Source organism: Rissa tridactyla, chromosome 5 (assembly GCF_028500815.1).
Source record: "Rissa tridactyla isolate bRisTri1 chromosome 5, bRisTri1.patW.cur.20221130, whole genome shotgun sequence".
In the NCBI taxonomy this organism is placed as follows: Eukaryota; Metazoa; Chordata; class Aves; order Charadriiformes; family Laridae; genus Rissa; species Rissa tridactyla.
The window spans coordinates 47,143,468-47,159,292 of record NC_071470.1 but is presented as its reverse complement, the minus strand read 5'-3'; the positions used below and the strand labels follow the sequence as shown (position 1 = coordinate 47,159,292).

At 36.2% G+C, this 15,825-nt stretch overlaps 1 protein-coding gene across 2 annotated transcripts in view; it reads left to right on the top strand.

The window, feature by feature from the left end:
* GUCY1B1 (guanylate cyclase 1 soluble subunit beta 1) overlaps window positions 1–14,629 on the top strand; it is a 46,904-nt gene extending 32,275 nt beyond the window's left edge. For both annotated transcript variants that reach the window (XM_054203405.1, XM_054203406.1), the window contains exons 6-14: window positions 1,995–2,225; window positions 3,662–3,778; window positions 4,620–4,753; window positions 5,571–5,768; window positions 6,656–6,893; window positions 7,675–7,815; window positions 9,331–9,485; window positions 9,810–9,936; window positions 13,305–14,629. In XM_054203405.1, coding sequence (XP_054059380.1) covers window positions 1,995–2,225; window positions 3,662–3,778; window positions 4,620–4,753; window positions 5,571–5,768; window positions 6,656–6,893; window positions 7,675–7,815; window positions 9,331–9,485; window positions 9,810–9,936; window positions 13,305–13,328 — 1,365 coding nt within the window. In that variant the 3' untranslated portion in view covers window positions 13,329–14,629. The remainder of the gene's footprint in view (window positions 1–1,994; window positions 2,226–3,661; window positions 3,779–4,619; window positions 4,754–5,570; window positions 5,769–6,655; window positions 6,894–7,674; window positions 7,816–9,330; window positions 9,486–9,809; window positions 9,937–13,304) is intronic.
* The last annotated feature ends 1,196 nt before the right edge of the window (window positions 14,630–15,825 follow it).

Here is a 15,825-nt window from a genome sequence, read left to right as displayed (position 1 = left end):
CACGCATTTTTTTTCCACTTGTGGCAAGAGCAACTCTTTGAAGTAAGATCCAAGACTGGAAATTATCTGGAAGCATAGATCAATTCTAGTGATAATTCTACACAATTTGAAAAAGTTACTGTGTATAATCTCAGCTGTCTTTGGACACAGTAATAATAAAATAAAACCTGTGGGAGTGTGTATGAGTGATAGAAAGTAAAAACTAAGTTCTGTCAGTCCTCGGTCTGGCCACAAGTTCAGGGATAATGATTTAAAAGAAGAGGAGGACATAACCTTTAAGCCCTGAATTCAGAGAAAAACCAGGTCTCCATCTAGTATGTTCCATCTTCCTAGACAAACCTATGTAACTCGTTTTCCTCAAATGACCACCACATATTCTTTCCAAGGTTTTTCTCTTATTAACTCGTAATTTCCCACTTCTCTTTGCCACACGCCACCGTATGGATTACCAATGCAATTTCTTGAGGAAATCAGGTTTTATCATCGTTAACATTTGAATTTGTTCATACACCCAGCTCTAGGTACCTACATGTGCTGGTAAAATTAGTAGGCAGATCTTTCTCTAAGTTACTTAGGTATGCAATAGAACGAGAAGACTAATACAGCACATGGTATGGAACACCTAAATCAGACTCTTGGCTCTGAACTGTCCTCCAGAAAAGCCTCTCTTTCTTTTAAATGAATAGTCAAATAGGAGATGAAGGAACACTACCTTCTTACATTAAGCATCATTTAGCAGTAAAATATTGTTTTGTTGTTTTACACTCCTCCATTTGTAAAGGAACAAATAAAGGAATCAGCAGTCCTCAACCTATCAGCTAGCATGGCTGACAGTTGTGGATGAGAAATATTTAATGAACTAAACATCTTAGTGATCAAGTGCAGTGTTTGTGCGTATCCATTCTGTTTTCATATTGTAACTGTTAATCTCTGTGGTTAGACTATGTGTAAAGGGCAGAATCAACATGCACTAGAGATTTTAAGAAGTCTTTTTTTGCTTCAGTGGCTTTAGGATCAGAATCTACATGAAAATAGAATCAGGTGCAACATGTTCCAGAAAGTTGCCGCTAAACAATACTGTGTCAATAGAATTGTTCTGTGCCAGTTATTAAATCTAATTAGGCTTGAGAAGAGGTGAATTTGGCCTCTCAAGGTAAATTATGTTGTTCTATTAGTTATTAGCTTTAATTATCCTGCAATACATGACTCTCACTGCAAACAAAATAATCCCTATTAATTTCATATTTTTTACTACCTTTGAGTAAAATTACTAAAGTGTGAAACGCTATATTCAAGACACTTATTTGGGATTCAGCTGATGTAGATGACTCTGGTTTTGCTGTGATTTCATTTAATATGGAATGCAGCATGGAGAAGATTGTCATTGCTTTTAGTTTTATCTGTTGTTCCTGATCTTGCAGTCATCACTGCTTGAATGCGCGAGAATTGTATATTCAAACATCTGCTCCATCCACTTTTCTTCTGGATGACTGTGACATGTCCATCCTCTGGTCAGCATTATTTGCTGTTGTGTTATAGACCTTCCAAACAGCTTTCATCACAATAAAGATTCAAGTGCTCTGTGTAATTCAAGACATGCCATATGTTAATTCAAGATTAGGAGAAAGTCCTGATTTCTGGCATGTACCAGCAAAAGCAAACATAACCTGAGCCTTGACCCCTGATTTCAGGATGTGCATTTCACTCAGGCTTTATAAATTGTATTTGAGTGATCTTCAATATGTTGTTCATGCAAAGAGCAACTGTGGCTAAGCAAAGCCATATTTAGTCACCTGGAATTATAAAGACTTTCCCCCTCTCTGATTTCTCTCTAAAATCAGAAATACTTATTAGAAATAATATTTTTCAAGATGCAAATATCATTCTTGAATTCATCTTTCTGCTCTAAATGTATTCCTGTCTTCATAGTAGCATTCCAGCTATTAACAAGTGGCAGAGTTTTCAGTTTTTCATTTTTTCCTTCATTTTTCTAGGTTATTCAACAGAGAAATGAGGAATGTGACCACATTCAGTTTTTAATTGAAGAGAAAGAGTCTAAAGAAGAGGACTACTATGAAGACCTTGACAGATTTGAAGAAAACGGTACCCAAGAGTCTCGCATCAGTCCCTATACTTTCTGCAAGGCCTTTCCTTTCCACATAATATTTGACAGAGATCTGGTGGTCACGCAGTGTGGCAATGCTATATACAGAGTTCTTCCACAGGTTAGATGATTCTCATACATGAATAATCATACAGATTCCTAATGCTAGGAATAAAACTTCACAGGTTTATTTTAGAGATGAATAAAAGAGATTTAGGATTCTCTGTCTATTCTTGTGTAACTGTGTAATATTTACTGCATTGTGCTCATCTTATTTGAAAAAGGACTGTGAAAATAGCCCTAATTCTACAACGGCTCTGTTCCTTATGATCAAGTCCGTGTGTAGGAAGAGAATAAGCTTGAGCAGAGAAAACCTGATCACTGCCACAGTTCAAGTGTTAGCTTGATACCCAGTTTTTTTTTTGTAGCTCGCTCCAAGATAATTTGCTGTTAAACTGGCAAATAACTCTTTAAAGTGGATGTGAGACAGTTGGTGCAACTTGGCCTGGGGTTCAGGAAGTCATCTTGCCCATACTACTGTGTAGTGTACCAGCAGGTACATAGTGTGTATATATATATATAACTCGGCAGTAATGGCTTCAAATACTTAAGCTGTCAGATGCACAATAACCGAAGAGCAGAATAACAGGAGTTGTAGTATACTTCCTTGGCTTGTGCATCAAAAGAGTCAGTATTAACTAAGATAAGCCAAACTATTTTTTTGATATATATGTATGTGTTCTGAACTTAATGCTACTGCTGCAATTTCCTCTGGTTATTTACAGTAAAAGAGTACTCAGAGGTCTGTTTAAAATTATGTATTCTGTATATGAATAAGATACCTCAGTTCTTGCCTGAAAGAGCCGAGTGTTTCTAAAAATAAGCAACAGGTAAAAGCAGTAATATGAGAAAAGCAAAAGGTAAGATGATTAAAACATCAAATTAATTTACAATTATATAGGCTAATGTTGGACATACCATGTTCTTTCTGAATCGTGGACATACTTTTAAAATGCAATTTTATGTTATTTGCTTTTTCCTCCCATTTTTTTTTGGCAGTTTCTCTCTGAATTTTGCAGAAAGATTTGAAAGAGCTTTATAAGTAGATCTGCCAGATTTTTCCCAAGGGCATTCACTGAACAGCTGTAACTACTCAGCCTACTGAGGATGGCTATCAGAATCCTTATTATCAGAGTTGATGCTTTAGAGAACCTGTTTTATTGAAAAGGGAGTTTGAAGGAGGTCACTTAGGAGGAAAATGCTGGAAAGCTTTTTTTACTGTAGAGTGGGAACAGTTTGACAGATAACAAATGTGGTATAACACAATTTTACAAAGTCATCTTGCAGCCTAGAATTGCACTTTGAGGTCAGTATATTTCTGATGTAAAATCCTTAATTTAAAAACCTTGTGTTTAATGGAGAAATGCATAAAGTATATATTATCTCCCATTCAGTATTGTCATCTAAGCAAATTGACTATGATTACTTCATGTATATTTTTACTATAAAGCATAACAATTCTTTTTCTTTTTTTTCTTTTTTTTTTTTTAATTCTAGCTGCAGCCAGGAAATTGCAGTCTGTTGTCAGTTTTCTCCTTGGTCCGGCCCCATATTGATATTAGTTTCCATGGGATCCTTTCACATATCAATACAGTTTTTGTACTGCGGACCAAGGTAACTAGAGAATATTCACCTGGCTATTTTCTAAGTAAGTACGCTGTGAAGAGATAAGAAGAACTGCTGAAAGCTCAGAAGTCTTCAGAGAAATTTCTTTGCACAGTAGTAAGCTCAGTTCCTTTTGAGTCTTGAGCCAAGAAAAAGTCACCAGCGTGAACTCATGTGTAGCTGTTAAGTAGAATGCTTTATAGGAATAGTGAAGTACATATATTTTATATCTGATGCTTTCTTTGCAAGGGACCAACCCATTATATGGCATCGTACCAAAGTAAACGTAGAAAGGCAATTACATTCACTTTTGCTTCATAACAGTATGGGAGACAAATGTGAAATGTGTTCTTGCATGGGTGCATATGTTCATATACAGTTCTGTGTCCTTTTCTCAAGAGCGGGCAGGAGAGGAGGCAGGTGATATGAATGAATGCAGCATGTAGAGTAGCATCTACTGTCAAGGAGCCTGTTCATTTATAGAAAACTGCATCTGAGAGAAACCAACAAGTTTTCTTAGGAATGCTGCCAGGTACAAACAGAACTTGATAGAGTAGGCAATACTTTTGTCAAACTCTTGTTAAGAAATCACGCAGAAGAAAACAAGAACTTACGAACATGAAAGTAAAGAAGGATACCATGCTTTGTATCTTTGAGGTAGCTAATCACAGTATTAAAATAAAGGTAGTGTAGGGTGTTCAAATGAGAAATTAATTGGGTTTTAATGTAGTCTGTAAATCTATTCCAAACATTCTGACTGCCTTTATAGTGAAGGCACTTATGTACGTGTCGGCCTAGTGCGTAACACACGTACCAATGCCCTTATATAATTGTGACTTTTCATCACCAGGAGGGGCTTTTGGATGTGGAAAAGCTGGAGTGTGAAGATGAACTGACTGGCACAGAAATCAGCTGCTTACGCCTGAAAGGACAAATGATCTACTTGCCTGAAGCAGACAGCATTCTCTTTCTTTGTTCTCCAAGGTACTTTAAACCTTAAGAGTTCTATAATAATGATTTTCATTTTACAATTACTATTTTTAAGAACACTTATGAGAGTACTACTACAGAGATTAATTGGCTCAAGTATTGATTTCATTGGTTTTGATGTCTTTATACTAAAAGAGAGAGAAGCCTTTAATATTGGAACTTGACTGATTATTAAGTAATTCAATACAAACATTGGGATGCTCTGGCCCGGTTTGTACAAATGAGAATTCCTCATGATTACATGATTTTTGGCAAGTCTTGTCTTTTGTTTCTTATTCTGAGAATGCTAAGAAATTTCACAATGATTTGGTTTCCTATGTCGGTACATATATTTTTGCAGTAGTTTTAACATAATGGAGCAGCGATAACTATAAAGAAGTGGTTGGGATGGGGGATTGAATGGAGGGCTTCTTTAGCTAAGAGCACGTTAAGCTAACACATCAGATTACACAGTTATGATACATTAATCTCCTGTGTAAAAGGGAGAGGGTGGATGAAGAGAACAAGGGAAGAGATTACCTTAGCGTAATCTCGTTTTTATTTTTATACTGAAGAATGTGCATTTGATATATTCATGGAACTCGTCAAGGATAATTCTGTATTTAGATGCAAAAATCGAGAACCATGTGTTAACATGAATGAACATAAATAAGGTATTTTGTAGAAGGGACATGTTCTACAATTCATCAGAAGTTCAGGAGCATAATCTTTCTTCTGTTATTCCTCAACCTTTATTGTTCATTTGAGTTTTAAATGCTCCTTTGGCAAATTTAATTGTACCCATATTATTATATATTTCTTCACATTGCAGTGTGATGAACTTGGATGACTTAACCAGAAGAGGTTTATATCTGAGTGATATTCCATTGCATGATGCTACCCGTGATCTGGTTCTCTTGGGAGAGCAGTTCAGAGAGGAATATAAACTGACTCAAGAGCTTGAGATCCTGACTGACAGACTGCAGCACACACTGCGTGCCCTGGAAGATGAAAAGAAAAAGACAGACACGTAAGAACCAAATTCTGATTTTGAGCTGAAACAGTCACAGCAATATATTATTTATAGCTACCTTCTTCAAAAATTAACAGAATCTTGGAAGGAATATGAGAGATATTCAGGGCTGATAATTTTGGAATCAAGAAAGAACATTTTACTTTAACGCCTCATAGAGTATTTCTTTATTTAGATTGTCAAATGTCATCTGCAGTCTAGGCTGTTATATGCACAGGTATTTTGATGGCTCTTCCCTGATAAGGGAAGTTATGAGAAGTGAACCGACAATCCTTTTTGCTTTGTGAATGACCTAAAACAGTAGTTTTGCAAACTCTTACATGCAATCCTTGTACCCAAGGAATGCCCAAATGCTGCTATTTGACAGAGTTCTGTAAACCAGCTGTAGACCACTTTGTCTTTCTGGACCGCCATGCTCACGTGTTAATAGAACAGAAAAACATACCTTATAAGCCTCAAAAATAGTCTATGTAAAGGTGAAGTTTTGCAACAGGCTAATGCTATGAATTTGATTTTATAGTTACCTGTAGAAATTTATCTTAATTGAGATGGCAGAAATGCTTAAGCAATAAGCAAAAATGATCCAAGACACTATTAACAGATCATATCAGAAGAATTCATAATATATGTCTCATTTTGGTAGTAATTTAGAAGTATTAACGTGTGTTTGAAATGTCATGGCTTCAGGTATGCTGATGTAGATCAGTTCCTGTTTCCCAAGTAAAATATTCTTTAATAAATGTCTTTATATCGGTCTTTGATGATGCAAGTATGCTATAAACCCTATGGGAGGTAAAAAGTTAATATTTGAAGAGCGCTGATGTAAAGACCTTTCTCCAAATTCTTTCTGTGTTGCTTGTGCCTTTCTTTTCTTACGCTTTTAGATTACTGTACTCTGTTCTACCACCGTCAGTGGCAAATGAGCTGAGACACAAGCGTCCTGTTCCAGCTAAGCGGTATGACAATGTGACCATTCTTTTCAGTGGCATTGTTGGATTCAATGCCTTTTGTAGTAAACATGCCTCTGGAGAGGGAGCGATGAAGATTGTTAATCTTTTAAATGATCTTTACACGAGATTTGATATTCTGACTGATTCACGGAGGAATCCATTTGTTTATAAGGTAAGCAGAAGATTTTCGAAGTATTTAATTTGTGACTTTTCAATAGTTTACTGTCATGTCACTCTTTTCCATCCTTTGGATTTTAGGCCTTTTTTAAAAAATAGTTATGTTGTCAGTCTTTGAACTGTGTTACCTGATATTACATAGCTGAAGAAGAGTATGTTGTTTATCTCTAAATGTGTGAAGGAACATAAAGGGCTTCGTTCTCAGCAGGATTTCTGCACAGTCACCCAGCAGGTGGATACATAAATGTACTTCCACGTTTAGCAGGTGTGAACACTTATACAAGGAATTTGTGGTTCTGCTGACCCTGTGCTTTAAGTTTTTTAGTCATATATCTGAGTATCCTGGTTGTAAATTAAAACTTATTATTCAGTTATTCAATGTGAATTCAATGTCTTCATTAGGAATGAGGTGTAGCTGCAGATGCAGCTGGTAGCAGGTAGATAGGTAGATATATATATCCCATGTATACATGTACATGTGTATGCTTGTGTGTTTATATGTACGAGATTCATGCCTAGCTTTTACTAGATATAAACTTTTATCTGCAAGTGAATCAAGGCTGTGAGTCAAAACAAACATAGTGCTCAGTTTCTACAGAAATCCAGAAGACCCCAAAAGAGAGCCTCCATTTCACGTAATCACAGTGTCATTTTAATTTGTTACATTGTTAGCATACAATAAATTATCTTCAATAACAAGCAGAAATGACAGGAATTAGGGTGATCTGAATTATAATAAAGTAATCGAGATAATTAAGACATATGTGTCTTGATAGGTGGAAACAGTTGGGGACAAGTATATGACAGTGAGTGGTCTACCAGAGCCTTGCATTCATCATGCACGATCTATCTGCCACCTGGCATTGGATATGATGGAAATAGCAGGCCAAGTTCAAGTAGATGGTGAGCCTGTACAGGTTAGTAAATGTGTGGGCTTGAGTGAAAAGCCCATTCTTTGATATGATGAAAATGCTTTGAAATATGATAATGCTCAAATCCCAGTCCATGCAGGCCTTGTTGTTGTTAGATTTTGAGACTGATATCTACAAATAATATGAAGACTCACATGTAGATGTGGTGTGCAGTTCCCAGACCTTAAAATCTAATTATTGTGCTTAACCTTTTAAAAGACTAAATTAGGCCTGCATCATTTATATTTGTTTTCTGCTCATTTCAATCTAATCAACAAATTCCCATTCTGCATCAAGTACAATTCATTGATTCTTCTTCATCTCAATGAACAAAACAACAATATTCCATCACTGATATTTTTGATCATGCCTCAGATGCTCATGTCAGCAGGAGAAAATATTGTATTAAAAAGAAAAGGACGGTTCCACAGGCAGTTATGGCAATGATTACTGGCAACTATGTATATTAGTGGAAGTTCACTCATTGTGGGATTTTATGAAGATGTTGTGGCATTAATACAGGACTGGGGAGGCTGCATTGACCTGTCCTTATCAGAAGGCTGTGAGAGCAAAATAAGTAATGAATGTGATGCAGATTTCTATTTATATGAATATTAATAGCCTAACACCTAGCTTAGATCTGTGTACTTTACTTTGTCACTGGGCAAAGAAGTGAGAAGGTTTGATTCGAGGCTTTACAATAACTGTAATCCGCTGTAAAAGTGAGCTTCTCCAAACCCCTGCCCTATGTCTTGAGCTTTTAAATGCAAAATATCATGATGTTTCCTCCGAGAAACATCTTTTTTTCTTGACCTACACCATCCACTTCCGCATCTTCTGAGCACTCATTAAACACAGACCTGCACAGTATGCCTCTCTTTACACTTTTTTAAATTTCACAGTATTCTGTAATCAAAGAATCATAGAATGATTAGGATTGCAAGGGATGTTGAAGATCACCTAGTTCCAACCCTGCTGCCATGGGCAGGGACACTTCCCACTAGACCAGGTGGGGCATCCACAGCTTCTCTGGGCAACCTGTTCCAGTGTCTCCCCACCCCACGCTAAAATAATCTAATCTAAATCTCCCCTCTTTGAGTTTAAAACCATTACCCCTCATCCTGTCTCTACCCTCCCTGATAAAGTCCCTCCCTATCTCTCCTGTAGGCCCCCTTTAGGTACTGAAAGGCCGCTATAAGGTCTCCCTGGAGCCATCTCTTCTCCAGGCTGAATAACCCCAACTCTCTCAGCATGAATTCACTGGAGCTTTAATAGCAGCATGGCATGGTGCACACTGGAAAAATATGGAGTTTGTTCTTTCATGTGAGAGGCAGAGCCATGACCCTACAATTAAAAAAAGTTATACAAAACACAAAATGCAAGGCTTTGAAGAAGCAGGAGTGGCACATAGAAAAAATAAACTCTAGTAGACAGAAATGTCACGATACCTATATTTAGTCAGAAGCATCAGATTAGTTATGTTGATTTTGAATATACTAACTTTATTTTTTCTCTCTAAAGATAACAATAGGAATCCATACTGGTGAGGTAGTCACAGGTGTCATAGGCCAAAGGATGCCACGTTACTGTCTTTTTGGAAATACTGTCAATCTAACAAGCAGAACAGAAACTACTGGGGAAAAGGGAAAGATCAATGTCTCTGAATATACCTACAGGTGAGTGATGGCAGTATTTTTGTCGACATTTTTGTTGACACCTTAAAAGAAATAACTTTGTCAGCATAACATCAAAGTGTCTTTGGAGTTCAAAGTGACAGGACTCCCGCAACACATTATTTGAGTACATGAGTTCTCATGAAACTGTGTGGCAGACTGCATCATGATATACCATTATTGGTATGCAAATATAATAATGATCTAGAGATAGATTTGTCTCATTTGTTAATTTGCTCACATATCTGTAGCATGTTTAATATTTTATATAGTGCCTGGTGTGCATGCACAGTACATATATTTACATGTTTTCTCTTTCAATTTCAGGTGTCTTATGACACCAGAAAATTCAGATCCTCAGTTCCAGCTGGAGTACAGGGGTCCAGTTTCTATGAAGGGTAAAAAAGAACCAATGCAGGTTTGGTTTTTGTCCAGAAAGAGTACAGAGACAGAGGTATGACTAACCAGAGTGTAATTTTATTTTTTTTAAACAAGGCATAAACATGACAAATTTAATCTAAACCACTGAGATCCATTTGCATTTGCAAAACTAAATGTTCCCTAGAAAAAAAAAGAGTTTCGTACAACACTATTTCATTAATGCATTTACTATCTTGACAGCACATTAAAGTCCTTGATTATTTGTCTTTGCAGTTTATGCAGTCCCTGAAAGAATACTTTTGTTTTTTTAAAAAGTCCTTGAGGGAATGCCAAGTGTTTAAATATTTATAACTCCCTCTTCTTTCGTATTTCGCCACTGTACTAAATTTGCAATGTAATATCCATTTCTGTTTAGCAGACATGTCTAGTTATCAGCACTTCAAAATTCACCATTTGCTTTCTTACAGTGAGTGAATAAATGTGCCTTCAAATATTTAGGCAACAGTCCAGTGACTGCTTGCAGGCAGGTTCTCACCTGATGCGTACGGTGGTCTCTTAACCCCAGATGGATCTGCTTGTTCAGAGACTGTTGCATGATAGAGGTCTTGCTTTAGAAATATATAGGATGAAAACTTTTTCTTCTAAGTGACAAGTGAGCCTAAATCCTCTTCTCAAAACGATGTAGGCTAAAGCTCTTCAAGCACTGAGTGGTCTTTAAGCATATGCCTCAGTTTCAGAAGTCTGGGCATGTATTAACCAAAATCTCATTAAAAGCCAATGAGATCTAGACTCGAAAGTGTGCTACAAACTCAGACACTTAATAAGGTTACAGTATGCCAGCTGATTTGCCATAGCTGAGCAGGTGCATACATTACAGCCATTACCAAACGGAGGAAAAAAGGGTAAAAGTAATTTACATAACTTGAATTTTATCCCAAAGTAATACAAAAAGAAAGTTTTGTGCTAATGTATTTAATCTTAAAAATACTCTTGACTAAAATAATGAAAGTCATAAGTTACTTTATCTGAAATAATTTTTGTAAGTCACAGGAGATTAATAACAGGTCTGAATACTCATGTGCTTCTGAACATGAAATTTAGGCTGTTAAACTGTTTGGGCTCTTTAGGAGATCTGTTCCAGATTTGTTACCACTGGTACCCAACTATATGAATACTGACTTTTTAATGGTGATTCCCAGTATTAACCCCCACTATCGAACTTTAGGGGAAAGCCTGTACTTTAGCTCTGCTGAAGTCTGTATTTTAGTGTGTATTACTTACAATAATATTCTGGGTGCCAGTTTTGATAATACTTTTCTATTTTTATTCTTATCAAGATTAAATATAATTTCACATGGCTACCATTCTTTCCAATCCATAGTTGTATTTAAAATGTATTTTAATTAAACACCTTTAACTTTTTTCTGCATTATAAATTACATCGTATCATTTGTAGCAGGGCACATTGTAATTTTAAATGTAAAATTTCAGAGAGGTACTGAGTCAGGTGGGTATTTTCCTTGTTTCAGCTTCACACGTGTTTAATATGAATATAGGGTTCAGATAGTTTAGAATTTTAAATATTGCAATTTTCTTTTAGCGATCTTGTACAACAGTTGGTTTTGTTAATCCTCACAGCAGTCCCAAGAGGTACTTGCTGATCCTATTATCTAGTAATCGAGCTTTGTAGAGGGGGACATGGGGACAGGAATAAACCTGACAGAAAAATACTGTCAATCTGATTTTCAGGAGCACTTAAGACTCACAGTTTAAGCACACTCAAAAAGTCTCACTAATTTTTGTTAGTTTTTCTTAATTCTGAAATTCAGATATACATGTGATTCTTATAGATAGAAGGACTTCTCCCATCACAGGTGTCTCTTCTAAACTGTAGTAAGTTTGGGATAATAGGAGACTAGAAAGATACGTTCATGTGGTGATTGGAACTGATAATCATTTTGTCAGAGGTGATTTTGAAAAGTGAAAGAATATAATCCTCTAATATTTTAATTCTTTTTCACTCCCTGCACAATTTCATCTGTCCATCCACAAAAAGCTGCACTGACTTTTACTCCTTTAAGATTTTCTGAACTGTTTGCAGTTTCTTTTTGTCTTGTGAAGGTACTCTTCATGTTATTTCTGGCACTTTATAGGCTGAACATAATAGTTGTAATCCAAAAGCAGAACTCAGATAGCCAGCTTTTTATGTTTGTTTACCTTGGAGTTATCACTTTGTTATAGGCAAGGGTGTAGTCTTGATTTGCTTTTCAGACTCTTATTGTCTCTGACCTTTCAAAGACATACACATACTAATGTATTATCAAGTACAGTGCCATGAATTTCAGGGGACTGTTCACAACAATAAATATGGCATGTTAATATATATTTGGAAACTATACAGTAAATTTCCTGAAAGGTCATTCCAGAATATTGCAAGAAGTGGCTCATAGAAGTAAATGTGAAGATATTTCTTAAATCATCCTGAAGATATTTCTGCTGATTATTCTTTTACTGTGAAGTTTTCTACCTCCAATATCTTTAAATCTAGGATAGATTCACATTAGTGATATATTCTCCTTTTCATTCTATCCCTTAAAGAGTGATTAGCTCAGCATTTGCAAATCTGTCAGCATAATATTTTACCCTGAAGCCCAGTAATTAATATATGGTGAGTAAAGAGGACAAAATACTTACAGCTGGCATAGAGATGTGAAACCAAGGCTTTAAATATGCTGTCTCTGCTAGGCCTGTAGAAAATGATAGGGTTGGAGCAGCTCAGCATACCTCAGACTTGGTTCCTAAACTGGCATCTCTAATATCAGTCACCATGAGCAGTAGTCACTTCTGAGAAGGACCTGATTTGCAAGAATCAGTGTTTGCTTGGAGTGCTGCTCCTTTACTTGTTTCCACTTAAGATATCTCTTCCATGTTACCGTTACAGCAAAAATTAGAATTGCATCAGAAATACACACAGAACAAAAGCAGCTGTGATGGATTATTCATTTTGCATCTGCTTGTTTGCATGTTACAAGATTAGTTATCACTAGCATTATTATTTTAACAGAGGTTCATCTGCAGCTTCTCTCTTGAGAAACAGATTTGTAAAAAATCAAGCTTGCAGAGAACATCAGATGTCTGATTGTAATTTCCATCGTTCCCCCCTTTCAAATATCTTTTTCTTCTGCCCTGTCCCCACATTACTGATGGGAACAAGTTAAAGTATCTCAGTCAGAGCTGGTAGCTCATCAGGGAATGTAGGAATTGTTACATTCCTACATATGAAAGTAATACGTGCGTTACCTGTGCTGTGTTTTATTGTTTTTATTATTTACTGATATCGGTTGCAAGTTGTAAAATGTATTTTGTCGCTGCATTGACCCACCATGTTGTTGCTTCAAGGAAAATCCCTTACTTCTCAAATTCTACTTGCATGCACTCAAGGAAACAAAGCAAGATGCTTTCTGAGCTGAGGGAAGAGGAAGAGGACGCTGGATAGGGTGCAATACTGTCTCCAACTAGGGTGCCAGGCAGTAAGGTTGAGTTATGGATGTTATTTCACATCATATCTCCCATTTCCATGTGCAGTACTATTGTCTTTTGCCCTACTCCTGGAATTATACTCACCATTTTTCTCCAGGCTCGCTTTTTTTTTTTCCCCCTTAATGTTTAGTATTGTTTTATTTCTGCTATGAGCATGTATTTCAAGCTTTCCTTTTTTTTGATATGCATTTTTGCACGTCAGTCATGTGACCCTTCCTACCACCAGATAATATTGACTAAAATTTTGTAGTATGCACGCCACAACTAACCACTTCAGTCTGATGCTTCACATCTTCATCTTCATCTCTGAAGTATAGTGGGTATGTGAATCAGTGACATTTCCGGAAAGACAGGTATTCCAGTTGTTGGGCAGAACAATGAACCTAAAGAACTATTTTTAAAAATAATACCTAGAGCAGCATTCTGAAAATTATCGTATAAATGTTATCAGATTTAGTTCTGCTGTTACCATGCTTCCCGTTCATTTTGTGAATAACACTTGATGCACTGTAAATTCCTGGTTAGAAAAAGGTTCCTTTTTTGATATCATCCTGCATTTTCCCTTTGTAGACGCTATGTAAACATTTTCTATATTAAAGGGGGGCAGTTGTTTGTCTGATACTGCTATTTGAAGCATGTGCCAATGTACTTCTACTGAAATGCTGTTCACTTGCGATGTATTTCTCATTGATTTATATTAACTAAATTAAGTTGTCATGTTAATAATAGACTGATGGACAATTTTAGAGCACGTGTAGTGCTTTGACTCTTTTTCTGATGGAGCCCCCAGAATTGAAAGGCATGCTGCCAGGACATGGTTGTCATGGTTGCCTTTTGATTTGGTCTCTCTGATTTTCAGAAATGATCTTATTTTATTCCTTGGGAGGACCTGATAATATTCTAGGCATCATGGCATAATTAAAGGATGTAAAGCTTGTAAGAGACATAGCATCTTTTATCAGCAGATACAGTCAGTAAAAGTGGACAAGGTTTCAGATGCACAGACCTTCCATAACTTCAACATACAGTGCATTTTTATGTGAATAATATCTGTTCTTATCTGACTGATAATTTCTGAGTATTTGCATTATAAAATAGGATAGTGCAATTACTTTGTGTATAAAAATTGTCTATATCTAGTATACCTTATCAGCACAGAATATATATGTATAAATGTTTCATGTTAATGTGCAAAACAAATTGCAATAAATTATTTTTTCCACTGACTTTGAGAAATTTGGGGATTTTCTTTTCGGTGAAAGCTGTATTTCATTATTTGATACACAACAAGTATATTCTCCATTCCATAATTTGAAGTCCAAGTTTAAGTAATTTATGGAGTTATTATTCCAATGCTTGCAAATGTCCAGGAGTCTCCCACATTGAGGCTAATGGATCACATTCTCAGATTAAAGTGGTGTCAAAAATGCATAGATTAATGCTCCAAAAGTAGCAGACAAGGTCACAAAAATGCATACATTCCTTTGAAACACTTGGACAACGTTTGTCCACTCTGAGCAGGATGTACATTACCAACCAAAGCTTCAGGAATGGGAAATGAAGAGAGGAAGCCACATTCATTCCTTCTCATCATCTCACTGTCGGACAGCAACGCCTCCCAGCACTCCGTGAGAGGTTGCCCGCGCTCTAATAGGTAGACAACAGCAATTTGCACTTCAAGTTGATCAAGCTTACTAAAACTTTAACGGTGGCTCTTAAAGAAAAGGGATTTGTGACAGCTGTGGTTGTGCATTGACATAATTCATGCACAGGAATGTGAAGTAACTGAAGTTTCTGTATTACACGTCAAGTTGATAGAAGATGGCACGCCAGAAAACTCGAATAGTGCTCTGAGTTTATATTTTACCCTCTTAATCATTTCAAAGTATCAAGGCTCCTGTTAAGATACTCTGTGACATAACCAATTTCTTAAAGCACTAGAATAATATCTCATATATTGTGTTCATATATCTGCTCTTTATCTCAAGGAAACCAACATGATTTAGGCACTTAACCGCTTTTATTACTAAAACTGGTCTTCACTTAAATGCTGCACTGAGCTACTAAAATTATACTTTGGTTAAATATTACTCTCAGATAACAGTCCAAAACTTCTGCAAGTATTTAGTTCTTTTATGTGTGCTCTACTGCCTCTTTTATTTAACTGTAGTGATTTACTTTTTCAGTAGAAGCTCTCTAGCTGAAACATGAAGCAAAGTAATTACCAATGTCTATTTCAAAGGCATTTACAATTGCATCTGTTTTACTTTAGTATTTTTTGAAACAAGGAGAAGAAAGGGGAAAGCAGCAATGAAATTGCAAAATATGGAATGCTTAGCTGTTTGTAGTCTTCTGAATCATTTGCTTTCCTCTGAATTGATGCAAAAGAATTTGAGTTTCTGTGCTGGTATTAACTAAGGCT